General features: G+C 36.6%; 1 protein-coding gene across 2 annotated transcripts in view; it reads left to right on the top strand.

Annotated features, from left to right (window-relative positions):
* Window positions 1–719: 719 nt before the first annotated feature.
* Window positions 720–24,320, top strand: part of ANGPT1 (angiopoietin 1) — a 245,836-nt gene continuing 222,235 nt past the window's right edge. The window contains exon 1 of one of the 2 annotated variants that reach the window (XM_026495570.4): window positions 720–1,579. In XM_026495570.4, the coding sequence (XP_026351355.1) occupies window positions 1,283–1,579 (297 nt within the window). In that variant the 5' untranslated portion in view covers window positions 720–1,282. The remainder of the gene's footprint in view (window positions 1,580–24,320) is intronic. The other variant, XM_026495569.4, reaches the window with a different exon arrangement.

The raw sequence follows: 24,320 nt of genomic DNA, 5'->3' as shown, positions 1-24,320 counted from the left end.
TTGCTGACCCATTGACACACCTGATGTATGTTTATTCTCAGATAGTTTTCTTGTGCAGCCACAGGAGACATTATGGGGCACTTCCTTACCAGGGTTAAAGATAGTCATAGCAACACCAAAGAGGTCATTGTGAAATCTATGATTAGGATGTACCACAGGAATTAATAATTCTCTGGCCACTGTCTTAAATTGTAACCGCACTGTTTTTGTAAGGAAGTTGCTCAATTTATATACATAGATTACACAGAGCTATATTCTGATCAGGGGACCAGTTTCATTTAAAATCCTTATCTCAGAAAGTACTTAGCTTATTCTGCTTAATATGCACATGCTGTCTATATTCCTTTGAGTGACAAGTTATGAAATTTTTTTGCTAATTTGACTCTCCCTGACAATATTCTCCAACTCCTTAAAGTCTAAGTGAATACAGTGAGAGAATACCATCTGTAAAAATGGTTTTTAATATCTTTTCTCCCCAGTCAAGAATAATTTTTTAAAATTAATATTAATACATATTTATCATTCACTATCAAAAATTATTTTACTGGACACCATGCCAATTTCTTCTTAGAGTTCCCCAATTAAATAGTAACTTTAAAAACATACTGCTAGTTGGCGAGGTTTTAGTAGGTCAGCATGCACAGCAAAAGTGTATTAAGGTGGACTGCTCTATTTATCGATTTGCCCCGAATCTGCTACAGGCTGGAGGCAGTTGTCTGCGGAAGGGGCGGGAGGGCCATACATGATCGAGGTCATGCGCATCTAGCCAATTTGTAAGACGATCCGCTGCTCCAAGCCTTCAGCAATCCTTAGCATAGGGGCACACTCATGCATTCCTGTCAAGTCATCTTGTGAAAGGCTGCCTGCTTCCAGCTTGGCTTGGATGTGCAACCTTAATAAAACTCACTGAGGTCTGGGAGAAAAGAGCAGATCTGCTGCAGATAGGGTAGGGGAAAGGGTCTAGAATATGTACACGCAGCTGACTCAGGCAGGCTCCACGCTGAACGGTTACACAGAGAGGAAACAATAAATCTCAGCTACTATGCAATAAATATCTCAAGTTTTAACTAAGGAAACTACCATTACAGTGAAATAAAAAAAATAACATTTTAGAACAAAGCTAACAAATGGCTAGTTTTCTGTGATTCTTCTTCAAAAGCTTTCTTTGAGGGGGAAAAAGTCAAACAAACAAGCAGTTTTACCCAAAATAAAAACTAGTTTAAAGGTCAGAAGAAAGGAGCGAGTTTTGCGAGAGGCACGGAAAGAGAGTGCCGGCAGTACAATGACCGTTCTCCTTTCCCTTGCTTTCCTCGCTGCCATTCTGACTCACGTAGGGTGCAGCAACCAGCGCCGGGGTCCAGAAAACGGGGGGAGAAGATATAACCGGATTCAACATGGGCAATGTGCCTACACTTTCATTCTTCCAGAACACGACGGGAACTGTCGTGAGAGTACGACAGACCAGTACAACACAAACGCTCTGCAGCGAGATGCTCCACACGTGGAACCGGATTTCTCTTCCCAGAAACTTCAACATCTGGAGCATGTGATGGAAAATTATACTCAGTGGCTGCAAAAAGTAAGTGATTGCTTTCAGTTTCTAATTGCAGAGCCTTTTCCGTTCTTGCACTGCAGCTAACTTAGAGTTCCTTAGGGGGGCATTTGTGTGTTTACCTTTTGCTCCTGGGGGGCAGTGTTTGCAAATCCAAACCTGTTCTCTCCCCGTGACTTCATGGGTGAGCCAAGGTTTTCAGGCTTGTGCAAGCCTCTGAAGGTATGGTGGCAACCCATTTATGTGCCTAACAATGGCACATTTTGACATTTTTGGTTTCCTCTTATTTAAAATTGAGCTTAAATTTTCTGACTGTCAAAGCCCAATTTAAAAAAAAAAAGCCCGTATGTCTTGACAGTTGGTGAAAAAAGCAAATAATGACAGTACTAATTTAGGTTCAAATAGATTTTACACCAGGAAGTTTTCTGCAGCTGGGGTGAGAAATCATCACCAAATACTTATTTTTTCAACCTCTAGTAAAGTTAATATGAAATGGGAGTATATGTAAAGTATGATATTTGATTGGAGAAATTGTTTATGTATATAAAGACAACTTAATTTTAGCAAGTAGAATAGTAGAGGACAGATTTCTGTTATATATTTTTTTCTGTCCTTGAGAAGAAAAGTCAAGAAGGTAAATTTTAATGTGAACTCTTCAGGAAGAGGTCGTTTGCCCAGTGTGAAAGGAGAGATTGAGCTGTTGGTCGCTGTTGCCAAAGACATGCACCTGCAGATTTGAGCTGAGCACAACAGGGGCTTTGCTATCTTCCTGAAATACCTCTTTTTCTCAGGTTGTTGTAGTTACCAACAGCGTCATGCGGGAGTCTAAGTATCCAGATGAATGTTAATGTTGAGTTTGCAGTTAATCCCCATTTATAAAAATCAAAATGAACATTTTATTCAATTTTTCCCTATAAACCATTTAAAAGTTTTTTTTGAAAATATGTCTGTTAAAATATGAACACACTTTCTGCAGTTCCTTCTTTCTTTGCTCTCTGTTTAAGGAGCAACAGGTAAACAGCAGATAACAAGTGTATTCAACTATGTCAGTGGAAGGGCGGCAATGTCACATTTGTGAAAATTCTTCTCTCCCAGGGATCCTTGCTAAAAATTCATTTGATGCATAAAGGTAGGAACGTAGCCAGCCCAGTCTCCTTTAAGTTAGTCTGTTAACAGAGCAAACCCTTTAAGAAGATAAGGAGAGGACAAATGCTCTTATTTTTTCCCCTGTGTTGTCAGGCGCACTTAGAGCACTGCCTGCTGAATCATGCCAAGTAGCAGTTATTCTACTTTTGTCCACTAGGGACTGAACTAAGATCACTGATATGTTATTTGACAAGTTAACTGAAACTTGGTAGATTCAGAGTTTCTAAACCTAGAATTGTAGTTAACTTTTCCATTCTAGACTACAGGTGAGAAAGATCAATAAGGGCAGAAGAATAGAAAGCAAACAGAATTCTGAAGCCTTTTGATAATTATAGTTTAAATTTCAGGCAGTAATTATAGCAGCAGTGTATAATAGGATATCTTTTTTATTTTGGCAAAATTTATTTTCATAGTAAACAAATTACTTTGGTTAAACAGCTTTTTACTATTCTCAGTATATAGTTTTTAATGAGAATTCAATCATTATAAATTAGTCTGGATTCTTTGAAGGGGCTAGGGAGGGAAATTTAGTCACAAATTGTCCTGAATGAGCTCTTCTACCAAAAATATAATATTTTGTTTATTTAAAACATACAGTCAAAATGGTGATTCAACATAGTAATGCGTATTTTTTTGTTGCTATGCAATTATTCAGCAGTGATAGGGTAAATACATGATTCTGTTGGGCTTATGTCATGCACGTTTCATATGTTAGTTTATTGTGTGAAATAAATTTGATTTTTGTTTACATTGTTCTTGGTCAATGATTATGGCATAGTTTTCAAATTATAGCCAAGCATAACTATGCAAATGTTCTTTGGTTACATTGACCCTTGCTAACATGAATCTAGCTGATTATATGCTGAAAATGTCCCTGTTGGTATGAGTCAGAGCAGTTTGGCTTGACTATTGTCTGTTTAAATTTGCATATCTTTTGTCATTGTTAATGCGATTGGTAGGAGGATCAAGAAACCAAATTCTTTCAGCAAAGAACTTGCTAAAAAGCTCTCTCAAGTTCCCCTTAATTAGAGGGTTGTTTTTTTTTTTTTACTTTAGGTTCTAAATTTCTTGTAATTATTTTGATAATTCAAATGGAAATCTTTTTACCGTAACTATGTGGTATGCTTAGTACTGCAAATTGTACAACTTCTATTTTAATTACGAATAGTTGTGTTAGGATGAAAAGCAATGCACTGAAGAAACTGAGGCTATCAGTGTAAATGCAATTAATTCATCCATTCAGCAAAATAATTAACCAAAGCACGGTGATTATTATGCAGCTCATGGCATCACTGTCAGGAAATTATTTGATGCAGGATGTGTGTTATCAATGCTAGATACTGCTAGATGATAGTTTATGTTAATCTGATACCTTCCATGAAGTTTGGTAAACTGGATTCTTTTACAAATATTCGTTACAAGACACTGACTTCTCTAAAGTCACTTTATGAGACTTACACTCTCGAATCTCATTTCTCAACTTTCCTGGTCTTGCAGTTAAATAAGATGAGAAGTAAGATACGCAAGGGGGCAGATGATGTGTTGGCTACTGTAAGTGTTGGCATTGTTATGGCACTTGTCTCTTGATATGATGGCTTTCATTCAAGGAGATCACCTTTGCATAGTAACCTGTCAGTTAACACCAATTGAGAGTTAGGTTGATGGCATTATTCTCACTTACCAGATGGGGAAGAGCAATATAAATAATATGATCAAAAATCACTGTTTAATTGGGTGGAACACCTGGGCTGTATGTCTACACTTGACTCTCTTCAATCATATAGTTCTTTTCAGAATTATTAGTAAACCATACCCAATACCTGAGAGGGACCAGGTCTTGGGATAATAACAATAAGTACAAATGGCTTTTGTGTCTTTGCCACTTTCTTATGATTCCTTCATACCTTTCTATAGCAGAGAAATGTCTAGTGTTCAATGTCTACTTTATATCCCGTGCTTCTTGAATTATTATTTTCTTTCTTCTATATCCCAGAAATTCACAAATATGTATACTTAAATATTCAGTTTTAAGACATAAATTCTAGAATTTGGGGCAATGCTTAGAAAGTCTTTTGCTTTTGCCAAATGATGTCTTTTTGTTGTTGTTGACAGTATAAATAAATGGAGTAAAAAACATGCCTTGTAACAGACAACAAAGGTCTATCTACTGTAAATATTTTACACTAGCTAAAATTGATGAGTTGATGATTATTAGTAGAAAATGTGTTCTGAATTGCCATCCAGAATATTTTAAAGGATGAAAAATTTTTACTGAAATACTTGACTAAATGTTTCTATTGACAGCATTTTTTTTTGACTAACAACATCCTCTACTTATATTCTTTGAGAGAATTATGATGATCTTTTAAAAACTCATGTATTTCAGATATTTACTCATATTAATATCCACTAGAATGTGACCTCCATGAGACCAGTGACCTTGTGTATTTGTCTGCTGCCATAGGCCCAGGGCCTTAAGCAGTATGTAGTCCATAGCAGATAGACAATAAATATCTGTTGAGTGAACAAATAGATGCATTGTCTATATGTTACAGTCTATACTTTACCATGTACTAATAACAGTTTGTTTTGGATATACAATTTACCTCCCTAAGTAGATTGTAAGTTATCATTTAGGCAGGTACTACATCCTGTAATTACTTTTGTCCTCATATTGGGGTCTAGAATAGGTGGTTGTTAATTATCCAAATTGTATTTAGTCAATGATCTAGGATCTCAAAAACTTGTGCACTCACTCTATCTTGTCCATTTAATGATTCTTGAAGAGTCAACTTGTTGCCAGTTTCTCCAGGAAATACACCTGCATTCCACTTCCCCTCCCAGGCTGAGCTCTCTGGTGTTATCATAATAAGTTGCATGTATCATGTTTGCACTGCACTTCCATGCGATGTGGTTATCATTTTCATAATTTTTTGAAGCCTGTTTTTCTGCTCAGACTATGAGTCCCCTCGAGCATAGTGAATGTTTCTTTATCCATATATATCTGAAATGTTTATTGAGTGTTTGAACAATATCTCTGTTATCATCATAATATAAAAATAAAAGACATCAAGTGCTCAACTGTGTGGTGCTAGGATAAAATAATGAAAATTAAGAGACCCTATAACTGCTTTAGATGCTAAAGTTTGCTTGAATCCTTTGTGCTAGGTAACTTGAGGGTCAGCTAGCCGTTCCTTTAGGAGGAAAAATAATTTTGTACTTCCAGACCAGTAAGTAACAATTTACATGCAATAATGACACATATTTACATATAATATGTGCATATGTGAACCTAAGTAACTGGAAATGATTTCCCATCTGTGCCTTGTTTTGGTGGCTAGTGATTATGCAAAATAAGCCAGAGAGGATGTTCTATGATTTATTCGCATGTATTGCAGGGAGGAGGCTTCCTGAATATGTGAAAGAGCAGGCAATTAATAAGTATGTTTTTAAAAATTTGACACTAAACTTGAAGAAAATATGCATATATGGTTTATACACAGAGGTAGAAAAAAATGGCAGTTGCCAAGAAAGGTTAAAGGAATAATTGCCTTTTTTAAATCCAGTTGTAGAAATGTCCCTACCAAGTTCATTTGAGATTAACCTTTGGTTTTCAGGCCAAATAGGAACTCTTTAGTTAATACCCCTGTATTAACTTTTAACAAATAATTAGGTTTTATTTTTTGCTTGTTATATTTTAGAATCAAAAGATCCAAGAAAGCAGAATAAGCTTTCTGGGCCCTAGAAGTTGGGCAGTTGGAGCTGTAAGTCTTTTGGATTTCTCTGTAGGAAGGAGCAAGCCTCTCCCCAAACGGTCTACATTGGCAGATCTCAGGTTTTTAGGACCAGGGCAAGTAGTAGGCCCTTTACTATGGGTGATTGCAGCCCTTTACCCTGACTGTGCCATTTCACATTAAGCCCTTTTTAAGTAGCACTCATCTCATATGTAATTATTTGTTCAATGTAATCTAAACTGACTAAGAATGTATCATTCTCTTCCTTAAAATTTTCCTACAGTTTTTCATTATGTAAGACTAAAATCCACATTCCTTCCCATGAGGCCCTAGATGATCTGCCCCTCCTACTCCTCTGTAGATTCATCATTTATCACCTTTCCCTTATTCCAGTTACTCGAATGACATTAGCCTTCTTGTTATTTCTCCAACAGACCAGCTTATTTCTGTCTCAGAGGCTTTATGTGCTGTTTACTTATCTACAACTCCAGAGGTTGGCGTGGATCGCTCTTTCTTTTTATTCAGGTCTTTGCTCAGAAGTCATCTTTCCGGAAAGTCTTTTTTGAGTACTATTATCTTCCACCTTCCCGCATTCTGCTAAATGACATTTTGTCGTATAATACTATATTATTTCTTTGTGGCATTTATCACCATGTGAACTTTTATTGCATATTATTTGTCACATTATTTATTCTTTCTCCATCTACTGAGGATGTAAATGCCATAAGAGGTCGTTGTCTGTCTTGTTCCTTGTAGTATACCTGACTCCTAGAACAATGCACAACACTTAGTAGAATCTCAGTCAATGTTCGCAAAATATATTCTCCCAGACCCTATACTCTATATGGTGGAGACTGTGCCTGTCTTGTTCACTAGTTTTTATTTATTATTTTATTTGTTATTTTTGATAGCAGATCTATTTTCCTGGGACAATACCTGGAACATAGTTGAAAAGAATATTTTTTTTTTTATTGACTAGAGGAATGAATGAGTTCCATGAATAGATTTGGACTATAATTAAATATACATATGAAAATTAGATTCAACTGTATTTCATGTGTTACCTATCTAATAGGAGAGATTTTAATCTTCTGAGTTTCTTTCTCTATATCAAGGATCAGCAAACTATGGCCCTTGAGCTAAATCCTGCCGGCCACCTGTGTTTGTATATAAAGCTTTATTGAAATACAACCACACCCTTTCCTTAATGTATTGTCTATTCATTTGTAAATAAAGTTTTATTGAACAGTTACACCCATTTGTTTATGTATTGTCTATAGCTGCTTTCTTCCTATAAAGGCAAAATGAGGGGTTGCAACAGAGATCAAATGGCCCACAGATCCTAAACTTTAATATCCATCCCTTTATAGGAAAAGTTTTCTGATCCCTGTTCTATATCACAGAAGGAATATGGTATTAATATTGGGACCATTGCAAGGTAAATTGTGAGGTTTGTTGTGTGGGAAAAAGATCGCCCTCCAGGAGGTCAAGTAATCTTCAGGTTCATGCCAGTTGGCTAAGAGCCTGAGTAAGCCATTTCTTGGCTTGGTATCGGGGACATGCTGTGAGGTGACATTTTAGAGGAGTACAGGCAGGGAAATTTCATGTCTTTTCTTTCCCTGGCCCATCATTATGTGGACAGAGAAATATTCCAAAAGCAAATACATGTTAGAAAAGGAAAAGCACCTGATCATCAGCCTCTGGGTTTACCAGGTCTGGGTGCCAGCATCCTTTGCTTTATGTACTTGTCTCAACCTGTTGGTTGTGGCATCAGCAGGAATGTTGACAAAACATCAGAGTCATTCTATTTTCACAGAAGTGGGGCTTTAGCACAGCCTCTTAAGTTCAATCTATTTAGAAACCTTTCCTCCTTCTATCATTTGCTTTAGATATAAACATTACAAGTATTCTCACTTGTGTAGACGATGAGAAGGGAGGAGCAACAAAGGGGTGTTCAGCTACAATGTGCTGAGGTTTATCAGCCCCTCTGCTATAATTTGCTAATTAAGGAGGTCTTGTTTTCATTCTGCATGGCCTTGTCTCTGTGTGGAAACATTAGCATCCTGGGCCTTGTCTTCTTTTCTTCTTTTCTTTTTCTTAATACCATTTGCTTAGATGCACAACCCTAATTACATTCTGAGTCATCCTTGCCTTTTGTTCCAATACAAGATTATCGTTTGCTGTGAAGTTTGGAAGTTCCAAACCGTCTTTGGTTCTGGCCCATGGTCTGAGGGAGGGAAGGCTTCTTAGTGTTTAAATCTCTTTACAAAGTACACAAAAGATATTCCCCCTCCCTTATCAAAGAGGTTTCTAAAGAATCAAGCACTCCATGGATTATCTTTTCTTTATATTTTGAGACTTTGTGCTTAAACACTTTTCTCTAATTCTTACACAGAAATATTAGGAATGAGAGGTCTTCAGTCTTGTTTGGTCTTAGCTGCCTATCCAAATGATCTGATTTCTTCCTTCAAACATATGAAAAGATAATCTTTAACAGAGAAAGTGGCGTAAAACATATAATGGCAGACATAACCCTACTGGTAGCTAATAATGTAATCAATAACATATTTGGGCATATACCTATTTGGCAGGAAGTACTGGAGAATATAGAGTAAAATCAATGTAATAAGTGTTACTTGTATATATTTGCTACATGACCACATGTTACAGATTACAGGTCTTCATTGGCATGTAGTTGCTAAGTTTGTGTTGAACTATTAAAAGAGCATGCAAATTAGTGTAAGTATCAAGCGGTATCTAAAGAAAATTGGTAGCTGCAATATTAGTAAGATGCAAGTAAGATGTGAATATCTTGAGACAGGAGTATATACAAGGAAGCCATTAAACTCACCAGTATCAAATTGGTCAGCTTACTGTATATTTCTGTGGAATTGTTGATAATAATTTTAAAAGATAATGTATTTTAAAATTTAGTTACAGTGTAGCTTAACTCATTAGGATCATAAAAGCTGAATGAATTGAATCATAATACTAGAACCTAAAGATTATTAGAGGGTTTCAATTCCCAGAGAATGAATAAATATTTTAAAACTCTGTATATTTCACTTCCAAGCCTTTACATATAGTCCCAAGATTTTGTAAAACGTTTTAACACTGTTCTTGTCTTCACTGTTAATATATATTGACTAGATTAAAATCCAGTAGATATTTATTAGAGCTAAAGATTTGCTGTAACCAGCAGACCTTGCATCCACCTATCTCAAGTGCACAGATACAAGACATGAGAATTTAATTCTTATTACTAAATCATCAATCTTCTCCTTGTTTTTCAATTTTACTAGGTTTTTAAATAACAGAGCTATAATAAGCAGTAGTTTCAATATTTATTGAATAAATAGATTATTGAACATGTTGAATATAGCTTTAAAATGTTAATAATATAGTAAAGGTTTAATATTTTTGAACAAATGAACTGATGAATTCTAAATATTTCTTAGCAATGGAACCCTATTTTCAAGCAAATTATTAGGTAGAAGCTTACTATGTAATCTAGATGCAAATGGAATGGCTGGAGGAGAACTGGAAAGGGGTGCTGCCAGGACCTTCTTCTTGGGCCGCTCTCCCAGAGGCATTCCTCAGGGGACCCTATATATTCAAAGGAATATAGTTTCAGAATGGCTGCAACAAAGCTTTAAAATAATCAAATATTTGCTAGGTAAAGCTGTCAAAACCCTCTACTGGCAGACAGGAAGAATCATAACCCTTGTTAGTTTCAGTATTTCTTGGCAAGTTGATGTAAAAATGTCCAAATCTGCCATGTACAAAGTAGTTTAAGAATGTTAATGTGTAAGTTACAAAAATACAGGTGGTTCTAGACTCTCAGAATGTTGAAGCCTGTCTGTACTTAACACGACCAAAATATGTTAAGATAATAGACAATTCTTGGACAATTAGTGGCAAATTGTATAACTTATCTATTGTCTAAATTATCCAATTGCATGATAGTTTGTATTTCTTTATTTCAAATTTAGGAACATGAATCACATTGATAATATCTCAAGCTACCATGTTCACTTAGAACAGAATTCGTTATTAAGGATAGTGAAAGGAAATCTAAATTTTATTTTTTTTTATTTTTTAAGAGTTATTTATTTTTTAAGATTTATTTATTTTAGAGAGAGCACGAATGGGAAGGGCAGAGGGAGGGAGAGAAAGAGAGAATCTCAAGCAGACTCCGTGCTGAGTGTGTAGCCTGACATGGAGCTGCATCTCGTGACCCTGAATTCATGACCTGAACCAAAACCAAGAGTTGGATGCTTAATTGACTGCACCACCCAGGCACCCCAAGAAATTTGAATTTTAAGTAGGCATTTACATATTTCCAAAATTTTCAGTGATTTTTGTTTGGTCTACTTAGCTTGTCTTTGTTTTTACTTCTAGAATATGAGACCAGGAATAGGAGTTTTTAGAATTCACATTTTCTTACTCATCTCTGCTGAAATACTAATAAAATACAAGTAAGATTACTTAGTATTTAAGGCATTTATCCTGACTGCAGAGGTTAATTTAGTTAAGACTAGATAAAACGAAACTTGAATCCACTTTCCAAACACACCTAAGCTGCAACCTATCACAGTATGCTGAGAGGACAATCATGTGAAGGCAACCCCTTCAATTCTGTTAGCTCTGTGGAGCTTCCTTAGGAGATGAGTAATACATGGCTGTTTGATATACTGAGTGAGGGCTCCAAAGTCAAGCCTTATTATTAACTTTCTTATTATGTTAGAAATAAAAGTCCTAATAATTTTTTTCTGACTTCTCAATGGCCTGCTTTTTTCAAAAGCCTATTTCCCACTCTGTATTGGGAGACTTATGAGACTTGAATACCAGAAAAGCGACATGGTGAGGCAGTCCTTAGAGCAGGAAAGACAAAAGGACTCAAAGGAACTCATTCCTGGCCTGCCTTTCCTTTTCATTCCTCTCCTGTCCTCTGATATTATTTTCAGTAAAGTTCTATGTGATCCTCCTTGTACCAGTGACCGTGGAGTAGAAGTGCAAGAAAGAGGATGGTCAGGAGGGAGAGCAAGTGAACAGGGTTACCAATGGTGACTATGCCCTTTATTGGGGGCAGGGAACACAGTGAGGCGTCATAGGACTATAGCAGTGTCTGGTGGACTGCTCCATAAGAGATGGCAGTGAGTTCTGTCATGGGATTTTAGTTTGCAGTCATGAGTCATGGAACTAAACACCTGCCATTTACAAAGGACAGTCAGCCAGTTAGCCAGTTATCTAATCAAATATGGACAAGGTAGTCTGCTAGGTAATGGGAGGAAGTGATGAATCCACTACAGCCCCTGCTGTTGAGAAGTCTGAACCCACTGAAATAGATAGTAATGGATTGTTTGTGTCCACTGTTTTCTATGTCTGACAGACAGTTAAACAGTGATGAAGTGTGCTGTACCTAAAGCCAAACTCTCTGGATTTGAATCTTGAAAGCACCACTTCCTTGCTTTGTGACCTTGGACAAGTTTCTTAACTTCTCTGTGCCTCACTTAAATTACCAGTCAAATCAAGGTAATAATGATAGCTACGTTATAGGGTGATTGCTAAGAGTAAAGATGATTCACATAAATTACTTTGTATAAGTTCTCTAACACAGTAAATGTCAAGTAAATATTAGTTATTCCTTGAGGGTAGTTCTGGGTTATAGTAATAGTTCAGTGTTGAACGCTTTTACCAACTATCAGGCCATTGGGAAGTACTTTACATGTTTTAATCTATTGAATACTTTCAAAAGCCATTGTGAGGTAGATAGTATTATCATTTTCCCACGTGTCACATTAAGAAGTTGAGGTGCAGCGAGGGGAAGTCACTTGCCCAGGATTACTTGGTGGCTAAGTGGTAGGGCCAGCACGCAATTCCAGGAAGTTTGGCTGTATGCCCTATGCTCTTAACCAGCTACAGAATTAGCTACAGCAACTTTTACTATGTCTCCTCTTGTCAATCTTCAAACCTTAAGTCTGTTTTAAAATATTTTTCTGTAGTAGTCTTTGCACCTAAACCCTTATTAATTCTTTCATACTAAATGTGTTTGCCCCTTTCTCAAGTACTATTTCAGTCATTTGTCCATATCCTAACTCTAAAGCTCCATGGTTAAATTGACTGTGACATGTAGTGATGCTGCTGATTGAAACACAATAGCCCAATTCTCTCTGCCCTCCCATAGGTCTGTTAGCAGACCAGGAATCCCATGTCTGTAGTCCCTCCTGCCTCTCTCCTTAGAAACACCATCTCTTGAAGTTACAGAGCTTAATTGAATCTGACTATTTATCTAAAAAATTTTAAAACACAAAGGCTTACAATTGCTTTACATGGGGTGAAGCCGCCTATTCTAAATATCTTCCGTTCAGTTTAATGACCTCCCTCTTAGATTTATCTGTGGGCACTCCTTCTTAGAAAAGCAAAAGCACATCCTGGAACGTAAAATATTATTTGCATGCACTTTCTTTTGTGGGTCATTCAAGAGAGTTGTAAAAATGAGAAGAAAAGCCTTGTTTTCTCAGGCAATGACCTCTTATCTCACTTCCTATTTTATTTATCATTTTCCCTATTAATTAAAATATTTCTGGTATTTTGGTCCAACGCCAAAAACTGCTACTTGTAGAGAGTTGTGATGGTTCTCCCCCACTTTTTTCCCTAATCTTGGAGGCCTCTTTACCCAAATGTCTGGGCTTTGAGGGTGGTAGCTTTTATAGCCCATACGATCAACCACATGAGGTAGAAAGACTCTAGGCTACCCTAACTTCCCTCTGGCCATTCTTTTTTCATGGAGTTCCAAAGAAGAGAGAGGGCAGAGAGGGAGGGAAGATGGAGGAAAAATAGGGGACCCTCATTTCATCTGGTCCCTTGAATTCAGCTAGATATCTATCAAATTATTCTGAACACCTGTGAATTTAATCTGAGCTCTAGGAAAAGAATTGCTGCAATTCTACAAATAGAAAAGCGACCACTTTTTGTGAGGTAGGAGGTGCAGAGACGAGCATCTGAGGGGATATATTAGAAGATAAACCACAAGGGAGCCTCCATAAGCTGGCTACCGGAAAGTGATATAGCCCCAGAGTGCAAAATCGGAACTTTTCAAAGTCTGCTCCTGTGAGGGTCGCCCCTGCCTGAAAGGTGCTCAGGTGGCGGAGCAGGGCAGAATCCTAGGTGGGACAATGTGGTCTCGGGATCCCCAGGGTCAGAGAAAGAATGGGGGTGCCTGAGTGTGGCAGAGTTCCCAAGCATTGGAGCAGGGAAGCCTGCTACAATCAGTGAGCCTAGGAGTGGGCTCTCACCTAGGTGTTTCCATAAATGATGTACCCTGGCAGAATCTGGCGACTGCTCTCCAAGCGGGGGCCCAGCAAGGGACAAATGCTGCAAGATCCAGCTCTTTCCCTCAGTAGGAGTGGTGCAGGTGTGTGCCCAATTGGGTAAGCGCTCTCTGAGCAGGGGCCCAGTGATCAGCGGGGCTGAGGTGAGACACCCTTCCCTCCCCTGGGAGGTAGGTGCAGTTGTGCACTGCAGGAGTTTGCAGAGTTCGGCACACATGAAAGGGATTGATTGCCTTTCCCTGAGGGTGCACAGAAGAGTGGGGGTTGACATCATTCAGCTCTGGGGCTGGAGATCTGAGGGCCGCCATTTTTTACTTTTTTTCATTCTCTAAAGTGGAGCGAAAAGCCTTCAGGGAACAAAAGCCACAGAGGACAACTTGAAGCAGCTTACGCGGAGCCTGGCCCCCTGGCAAGGGGTGGTACAACATCATCCAGGCAAAGACACCTGAGGATCAGTGCAATAGGTCCCTACCCCAGAAGACCAGCCAAATCTTCAGGTGGATACCAAGGAATAGATCACTCAGAACCAAAAAACTGCACCAAGGGAAAATTGTATGTAGATTTAGAGGTTTTTTTGCAAGAGTCTTTAGTTTTTCAGCTTAAAATTTTCTTTTTCTTTTTTCATTTTTTTCCTTTTCATCCAGTTTCTTACTTTATCAACTCTTTGTTTTTAAGTCTTTTTTTTTTTAATTTTCATTTTTGCATATACATTTTATAGATATATTCTTCATTTTTGGCTTCCTTTCACTGTATTCAATTTTATTTTTATATATGTTTTGCTTTCTTTACAATTTTGGGATTTAGTGACTTCTAACAAACAGACCAAAATACACCCAGGACCAAGTGGATCACCCTGTTTTGTCCACCTGTGAAATTATATTCTCTCCCTCCCTTTTTTTCTTTTTCTTTTTCTTTTCCTTTTTTATTTCTGAACTCTACGGATTTGTCTACTGTGTATTTCACTTGAGTCGTGGTTGATATTTTTCATTTTGTTCTTTCATTCATCCATTCTTCTCTGGGAAAAATGACTAGAAGGAGGAATTCACAACAAAAGACAGAGCCAGAGGTACTCTCTGACACAGAATCGATATGGATGTAAGTAAAATTTCAGAGCTGAAATTCAGGATAATGATTTTAAAGCTACTAGCTAGAGTTGAAAAAAAGCATAAAAGACACTAGAAAATCTCTTAGTGCATAAATAAAATTGAATCAGGCCAAAATTAAAAATACTTTAACTGAGATGCGATCTAAAATGGATGGTCTAACAGCTAGGGTAAATGAGGCAGAAGAGAGAGTCAGTGACATAGAAGACAAAATGATGGAAAGGAAGGAAGCAGAGGAAAAGAGAAAAACATGAGGGGAGGCGTTGAGAAATCAGAGATACCATAAAATAAAACAATATTAGAATTATTGGGGTCCCAGAAGAAGAAGAAAGAGAGAGAGGTGGGGGTGGGCAGAGGTATATTGAGCAAATCATAGCTGAGAACTTTCCTAATCTGGGGAAGGAAACAGGGATTCAAGTCTAGGAGATAGAGAGAACCCCCCTCAAGATCAATAAACATAGATCAACACACCGACATATAATAGTGAAGGTTGCAGATTTCAAAGATAAAGAGAAAATCCTGAAAGTAGTTCTAGACAAGAACTCCTTGACCTACAAGAGTAGGAACATTAGACTGGCAGCAGACCTATCCACAGAGACCTTGCAGGTCAGAAAGGGCTGACATGATATATTCAGGGTACTGAATGAGAAAAACATGTAGCCAAGAATACTTTATTGATCAAGGCTATCATTCAGAATGGAAAGAGAGAGAAACAGTTTCCAAGACAAACAAAAACTAAAAGAACTTGTGATCGCTAGCTAAACCAGCCTTGCAAGAAATATTAAAGGAGATCCTGTAAGCAAAGAGAGAGCCCAAAAGTAACATAGACCGGAGAGAAACAGAGACAGTCTACAGAAACAGGGACTTTACAGGTAATACAATGGCACTAAATTCATATCTTTTCAATAGTTACTCTGAATGTAAATGGGCTGAATGGTCCAATCAAAAGACACAGGGAATCAGATTGGATAAAAAAGCAAGACCCATCCATATGCTATCTACAAGAGACTCATTTTAGACCCAAAGACACCTCCAGATTGGAAGTAAGGGGGTGGAGAACAATTTATCATGCTAGTGGACCTCAAAAGGAAACTGGGGTAACAATCCTTATATCAGACAAATTAGATTTTAAACCAAAGACTGCAGTAAGGGATGAAGAGGGACACTTTATCATTTTTTAAGGGTCTATTCAACAAGAAGATCTAACAATTATAAATATTTATGCTCGTAACGTGGGAGCAGCCAATTATATAAATGAATTAATAACGAAATTAAAGAAACAAATTGATAATTATACAATAATAGAAGGGGACTTCAACACCCCACTCACAGAAATGGATGGATCATCTAAGCAGAAGATCAACAAGGAAACAAGGGCTTCAAATGACACACTGGACTAGATGGACTTTACAGATATATACAGAGCATTCCATCCTTAAGCAAAAGAATATACATTCTTCTCAAGTGCACATGGAACATTCTCCAGAATAGATCACATACTGGGTCACAAATCAGGTCTCAGCTGGTACCAAAGATTGGTATTATCCACTGCATATTTTCAGATCACAGTTCTTTGAAACTTGAACTCAATCATAAGAGGAAATTTGGAAGGAACTCAGATACTTGGAGTTTAAAAGCATCCTACTAAAGAATGAATGGGCCCACCAGGAAATTAAAGAAGAATTTAAAAAATTCGTGGAAACAAATGAAAATGAAAACACAAGAGTTCAAAACCTTTGGAATGGGGCAAAGGCAGACCTAAGAGGGAAGTACAGAGCAAAACAAACCTTTCTCAAAAAATTAGAAGAGTCTCAAATATACGAGCTAACCTTACACTTAAAGGAGCTGGAGAAAGACAGCAAATAAATCCTAAACCAAGCATGAGAAGAGAAATAATAAAGATAGAGCAGAAATCAATGAAATAGAAATCAAAAGAACAGTAGAAAAGATCAATGAAACTAGAAGCTGGTTCTTGGGAAAGAATTAACAAAATTTATCAATCCCTAGCCAGACTTATCAAAAAGAAAAGAGACAGGACCCAAATTAATAAAATCATGAATGAAAGAGGAGAGGTCACGTCCAAAACCAAGGAAATACAAACAATTTTAGGAACATATTATGAGCAACTGTATGCCAACAAATTAGGCAATCTGGAAGAAATGGATGCATTCCTAGAAACTTATAAACTACCAAAACTGAAAAAGGAAGATATAGAAAATCTGAACAGACCCATAGCCAGCAAGGAAATTGAAGCAATAATCAAAAATCTCCCAACAAACAAGGCTTCAGGGCAGGATGGCTTCCCAGGGGAATTCTACCAAACATTTAAAGAAGAAATAATACCTATTCTTCTGAAGCTGTTTCAAAAAATAGAAATAGAGGGAAAACTTCCAAACTAGTTCTATGAGGCCAGCATTACCTTGATCCCAAAACCAGACAAAGACCCCACCAAAAAGGAGACTTACCAATATCCCTGATGAACATGGATGCCAAAATTGTCACCAAGATACTAGCCAATAGGATCCAACAGTACATTAGAAGGATTATTCACCACGACCAAGTGGGATTTATTCCTGGGCTGCAAGGGTGGTTCAACAATCATAAATCAATCAACATGATACATCACATTAATAAAAGAAAGGACAAGAACCATATGATCCTCTCAGTTGATGCAGAAAAAGCATTCAACAAAATGAAGCATCCTTTCTTGATTAAAACTCTCCAAAGTATAGGGACAGAGGGAACATACCTCGATATCATAAAAGCCATATATGAAAAGCCCACAGTGAATATCATTCTCAATGGGGGAAAAACAGAGCTTTTCCCCTAATGTCAGGAATATGACAGGGATGCCCACTCTCAAAACTGTTGTTCAACATAGTACTAGAAGTCCTAGCTTCAGCAACCAGACAACAAAAAGAAATAAAAGCCAGTCAGATTGGTAAAGAAGAAGTCAAACTCTCACTCTTCAGAGATGACATGATACTTTATGTGGAAAACCCAAAAGACTCCACCCCAAAATTGTTAGAAATCATACAGGAATTCAGCAAAGTGACAGGATATAAAATCAATGCACAGAAATTAGTTGCATTTCTATACACAAATAATGAGACAGAAGAAAGAGAAATTAAGGAATCGATCCCATTGACAGCTGTACCAAAACCCATAAAATAACCTAGGAATAAACCTAGCCAAAGGGGTACTCTAAAAACTACAGAACACTTATGAAAGATATTGAGGAAGACACAAAGAAATGGAAAAACATCCCATGCTCATGGATTGGAGGAATAAATATTGTTAAAATATCTATGCTATCCAGAGCAATCTACACATTCAATGCAATCACTATCAAAGTACCATTGACATTTTTCACAGAGCTGGAACAAGTAATCCTAAAATTTGTAGGAACCAGAAAAAAATCCGAATAGCCGGAGGAATGTTGAAAAAGAAAACCAAAGCTGGTGGCATCACAATGCTGGACTTCAAGCTATATTAAAAAGCTCTAATCCTCAAGACAGTATGGTATTGGCACAAAAACAGACATATAGATCAGTGGAACAGAATAGAGAACCCAGAAATGCACCCTCAACTCAACCAATCTTTGACAAAGCAGGAAAGAACATTCAATGGAAAAAGGACAGTCTCTTCAATAAATGGTGCCAGGAAAATTGGACATCCACATGTAGAAGAATGAAACTGGACCATTTTCTTACACCATACACAAAAATAAACTCAAAATGGATGAAAGACCTAAATGTGAGACAGGAATCCATCAAAATTTTAGAGGAGAACACAGGCAGCAACCTCTGTGACCTCGACCACAGCAACTTGTTGCTAGACATGTCTCCAAAGGTGGGGAAAACAAAAACAAAAATGAATTATTGGGACTTCAAGATAAAAAGCTTTTGCACAACAAAGGAAACAGTCAACAAAACTAAAGGGCAACCAATGGAATGGGAGAAGATATTTACCAATGACATATTATCCAGGGTATATAAAGAACTTAACAAAACTCAACACCCAAAAAGCAAATAATCTAGTCAAGAAATGGGTAGAAGACATGAGTAGATATTTCTTCATAGACGTCCAAGTGGCCAGCAGACACATGAAAAAACATTCCACATCACTTGGCATCAGAGAAATACAAATCAAAACCATAATGAGATACCACCTCACACCAGTTAGAATGGCTAAAATTAACAAGTCAGAAAACAACAAATGTTTGCAATGTGGAGAAAGGGGAACTCTCTTACAGCATTGGTGGGAATGAAAGCTGGTACAGCCACTCTGGAAAACAGTATGGAAGTTCCTCAAGAAGTTAAAAATAGAGCTATCCAAGACCCAGCAATTGCACTACTACCAGTGTAGTGATCCAGAGGGGCACCTGCACCCCAATGTTTATAGCAGCAATGTCCTCAATAGCCAAACAGTGGAAAGAGCCCAGATGTCCTTTGACAGATGAATGGATAAAGAAGATGTGGTGTATATATATACAATGGAATATTACTCAGCCATCAGAAAGTATGAATACTTACCATTTACATCAACATGAATGGAACTGGAGGGTATTGTGCTGAGTGAAATAAGTCAATCAGAGAAAGACAATTATCATATGGTTTCACTCATATGTGGAATATAAGAAACACACAGAGGATCATAGGGAAAGGGGGGGAAAATGGATGGGAAGTCATCAGAGGGAGAGAAACCATGAGAGACTCTTAAGTATAGGAAACAAACTAAGGGTTGCTGGAGGGGAGATGGGTGGGAGGTAGAGTAATTGGGTGATGGGCATTAAGGAGGGCATTTGATGTGATGAGCACTGGGTGTTACATGCAACTGACGAATTACTTACTGAACCCTATGTCTGAAAATAATGATGTACTATATGTTGGCTAACTGAATTTAAATTAAAAAAAAAAAAGAAAAAAAATAGAATGGGGGCAAAGTGGAATTCAGGCATGCTTTTCATCCACCTTCACATAGTAGGATGGATTAAAACACATTAAGGAGAAAAAAATATTCAGTATGTATCTACTTGCTTGACCTGAGTTTTCCATGGAATGCTGACGATCAGCAGCATGTGGCAGATCAATGTTATAGGTGCCCCATAGCTACCGGTAGGATAGGTACATAAATGAATGCATGCTGCGGTGCTCAGATTGTTTAGGGGCAACTTTCAGTCAGTGAAGTGGTCTGAAAGGTTAGTGTTAATGCGGAATAACCAGGACCTTTTCCCAATGTGCAGGAAATTATTAAGTTAAGGAGTACAACTATCTTAATTTTAAGGGTTTCTTTCTTTATGATATCTACCATGTGTGATACTTTTCATCTCCTCTCAAGGGTTAGCTTACAAAAAAAAAAAAAAAAAAGAGAAAAGAAAAGAAAACATTCATTGACAAAATAGCAAATAAATATTAACAGAAGCTGGGAATTGACATCCTATATTTACTGGTATAGTTTGTACTTTATGTGGACACATGATTAGGATGTAATTTATCTCATCCATTTAGCACAATCACATTTCCTGCCAATGAAATTACTGTTGCTTTGTGTATGGTATAAATCAATTTATATGCAAAGAGGAAAATGGATGTCAGATATTCTGTCAGCAAAGCAAATATGAAAATGACATTCTATTTTAAGAAAGGTGCATAGTAACAGACAGGGTGTTAATAAGTCTGCCTTCATTAAGCAGTGTCATTATCCAAACAGATAAGCACATTTTTATAAGTAGTAGGTATTATTATATCCATGTCGTAGATAAACAAACTAAAGACCAATGAAATAAAATGATTTTTAAAAGATTATATATTTACTTTGAGACAGATATAGAATTTGAACCCAGGCATTCTGGGTAGCTAAATCTAAAGCTCTTTATTGTTGATGCCTCTTTTACTTTTCCTTCACAAATTAAAACAAATTTTGATAGAGAATAGGGAAGAGGTTCAAATGAATGATGTTTTCCTCTAAGATTTTGGAGAATATATTCAGAATAAATAACCTTCTTTAGAGATTGGAATAATTTGCCGAACATGTATGAGAATTGCTTTAAGAAAGTTACTGTTAGGAAAACTACTTCCTAGCACTATTCCTGACCAGATACAAAATTTTATTTCAATCTAAAAATATGTCAGATGCAAATAACTAATTATTGTTTTTACATTTTTTTCAAATAAGTGAGTTGCTTACACAAACTGCCTCAATTGATGTTCCCCAGGTATGAGTATACAAATAAAGGTAATATTTTAAACTGGTTTATCTGCATTTTTGCTTATAAATACTACGTTTTAGGGCTAGGCTATATTTCTTTCAATTAAAGGCCAAATAGGAATAAAATATAGTCAATAAAGGAGATTGTTTAACACTTCAATATTAATGAATTAGGTACTGTTTGTAATATTTTTTGGAAAATGACCATGTGTCATATGTGTCTTTATTTTAGTTTGGTTGTTCAGTATATAAAAGTAAGCATTGATCCCAGCTTTATGTTTAGGAAAAAAGAACAGAAAATTAATAAACACTGTGAAAGTAGAACTGTCTTACTGACAGTCAAGATTAACTAATGAACTAAGAAGACTTGGATTCAAATAAATAATTAAAGTTGAAAGTGGAAGTGGAAATACCACACTGAGCACTCAAAAAAGCTCTTAACTGAGGATTGAGTATATATAGGAGCTGAGAGGGCTCCATGTCAGAAGGGAAATTATTTTGTGATCATCGTGTTTTATATGGGACTCAAGCTTACATACTTTGAGTTCACAAATTAAACTTGTGCAGTTTATAGGGGAAAAGATCACTATGGAAATTAATTATCTTAAGCATAAAATATCCCTGTATATTCTTCTATTTTGAAATGCCTTCTCGTGTATCTAACTGCAAGTCATGGCCAAAAATATGTCAGAGGCAACTAAAAAATTCAAATAAATTCTATAAGGCTATTAAATTGCTTGCACTTAAATAATTCACCAAGTATTTTGAGAATTTCTCGTCTGTTCAAATACAGAATATCTTCTGTGGATACGAGATTAATGTGTGCTTGGTTCTTTTCTGATTACTGGGCAATTGAGAAATCAATGTCAAAGAGGTAATTTTCTATCAGGAGGACATACCAATTCTACTTGTCCACCCAGTGGGGTGTATCAGAATCTTTTAGGAAGGTGTAGTTTGAAAAATCACATATAGTTTTTAAATTTAGAAACCAAAAAAAAAAAAAAAAAAAAAATCCCCATCATGTTTGGGTACTAAAACTATGCAAAGAAAATATAATTTTTAAATTTAACATAGTAGAAAGAGTAGAAGTTAAAGTTAAAACAAGACTAGAGGGTAATTACTGGTTGTATTTTCCAAAGATGGTTATAATAGCATTATATGTATATATAGTATTATGTCATAAATGGTATCATGTCTGCATGTCATTATGCCATAAAGAATTCCCTTCTCTTTGAATCTGGCTGAGTCATAAAAGGCAATTAAGTTTCCATGTTGTTCGTTACAATACTCGTACTTCGAGCCCTGACCTGCCATATTAGAAGTCCGTCTACCTCACCATGTTGTCAGGAAGTCAAGTCACATAGAGAGGCCATGTGTAGGTTCTCTGGTTAACAAATCCCCATTTTTTAGTCATTCCAGCTAAGGCTGTAGACAGTGAGTGAATGAGCGTTCAGATGATTCCAACCCCCATTCACTCACATTACGTCCAGATGTGGAGTTAAAGTCCCAGGCATCATCAGCAGCCCATTCCCAGTGTGCCTTGTCTGAAATCTTGACCTATAGAGTCTGTGAGCCTAATGAGCATAACGGAATGGTTGTTACAAGCCACTCAGTTTGGAGGTAATGTATTAATGCAACAATAGTGACTGGAATAGCCCCCATTTCCATAGGCATACATGCAGGGGTTTACTGTGGTACATATTACTATGGTAATCCTTGAAGAACAATACATTAGACATGAACTCTGCCTTCCAGAAACTAGCATTTCAGTAAGGCTCACGATAGGTAGAATGTCATAAGTGTTGGCTTTTAAGCCAAAATTTTTACTGCCTTTCTCTATTTTTATAAGGTATTTCAGGTTCACATAAATTAAGATTCAATAAATATAACTTGAAGACTGCATATATCGTTGTGCTCCTTTGAGTAAAATAGTTATTAGTAAGGACTTTTCTTACCTTCAAAATAGAATTTGTAAAAATCCTCTGAGCCTTCCTAAACTCCAAGTCGACCAGATGTCCATAATACCAAAATGATATACTATATAGTTTATGTGAGTCTTAATGCTTACATTATTTGAAATTTTTCTATCATCTAAAAATTGTAAAAATCTCAGTGAATTCAGATTTTTGAGAATCAAGGCATGAAGCTATTTTATAACTATTTACTACTTAACCTGTCATGTTTAGGCTGTAAGTTTAAATCCAGATGTTTCTGAAAGCTGTTACTGAGCACGGCTGACTGGTGGTCTCCCAAATGTAAAATGAGTTAGCAGCATCTGTTCAATTCCCAGTGGTTTGGAATTCCTGCAATAAAATCCATCCCAGATTTTCCCCTTCTTACTGATGAGCAAAGGATGTGGACTTGAATGAGACAGGTATAGGAACATTCTTTATATGAAGTGCTTTGCTTATTACATTATATATTGGTTGAAACTTACTGGAAAACAACATAACAGTAAATATAAAGAACATAACTATTTTTTTTTATAACTTTTGACTCAGTAATCCTACTTCTGGGAATCATTCCCAAGGAAATAATTCAAAAGAAGTAAAAAGCAATGTATATGAACATATTCATTGCAGCTATCATAGCAGGAACACAGGAAACAAGTATTATTATTTATTTGCTATTTACTATGATACCTTGCACCCGTGATCTCTAACCCTAAAAAATATTCTGAAAGATACACAATATTATCCACAACTTCAAATGAGGAAACCATGCATAATCTCCCACAAGCAGTAAATTGCAGAACCAGCAGACATTTCAACCTAGGATTTTCTGATGAAAAGCCATGTCTTGAGTGACACCATGACTACATCTGTTGAAAATCATATTTTGACAAGAGAAAATTCCCACAAAATGTTGAGTGAATATTTATGTATACCTGAATAATTATAACAATGAAAAATATTAGCTAGTTTATTGAGCATGTAGTATGTACCATGCCTGGAACAATTTAAAGATATTAGTTTATTTGATCCTTACAACTCTGTACCTAGATACTGTCATTGTTCTAATTTTAGAAAAACTACATATATTATAGCTCTGACTTTACGTGATGAGAGTAGGTAGTGGAGAGGCGGTTGTGTATTTGTAAGTATATGCATAAAACATTGACAGGAAACACATCCAAAACATTCACAATGATTCCTTTTTAATGGTGCAGTCGAATGTTTTTTGTTTTCTCCTTAATGCCCGTTGTATTTATTTTACAGTATGAACATGTGCCACTTTTATA

This window comes from Ursus arctos, unplaced genomic scaffold (assembly GCF_023065955.2).
Source record: "Ursus arctos isolate Adak ecotype North America unplaced genomic scaffold, UrsArc2.0 scaffold_6, whole genome shotgun sequence".
Lineage (NCBI taxonomy): Eukaryota > Metazoa > Chordata > Mammalia > Carnivora > Ursidae > Ursus > Ursus arctos.
This window is presented reverse-complemented; position numbering and strand designations above follow the sequence as displayed.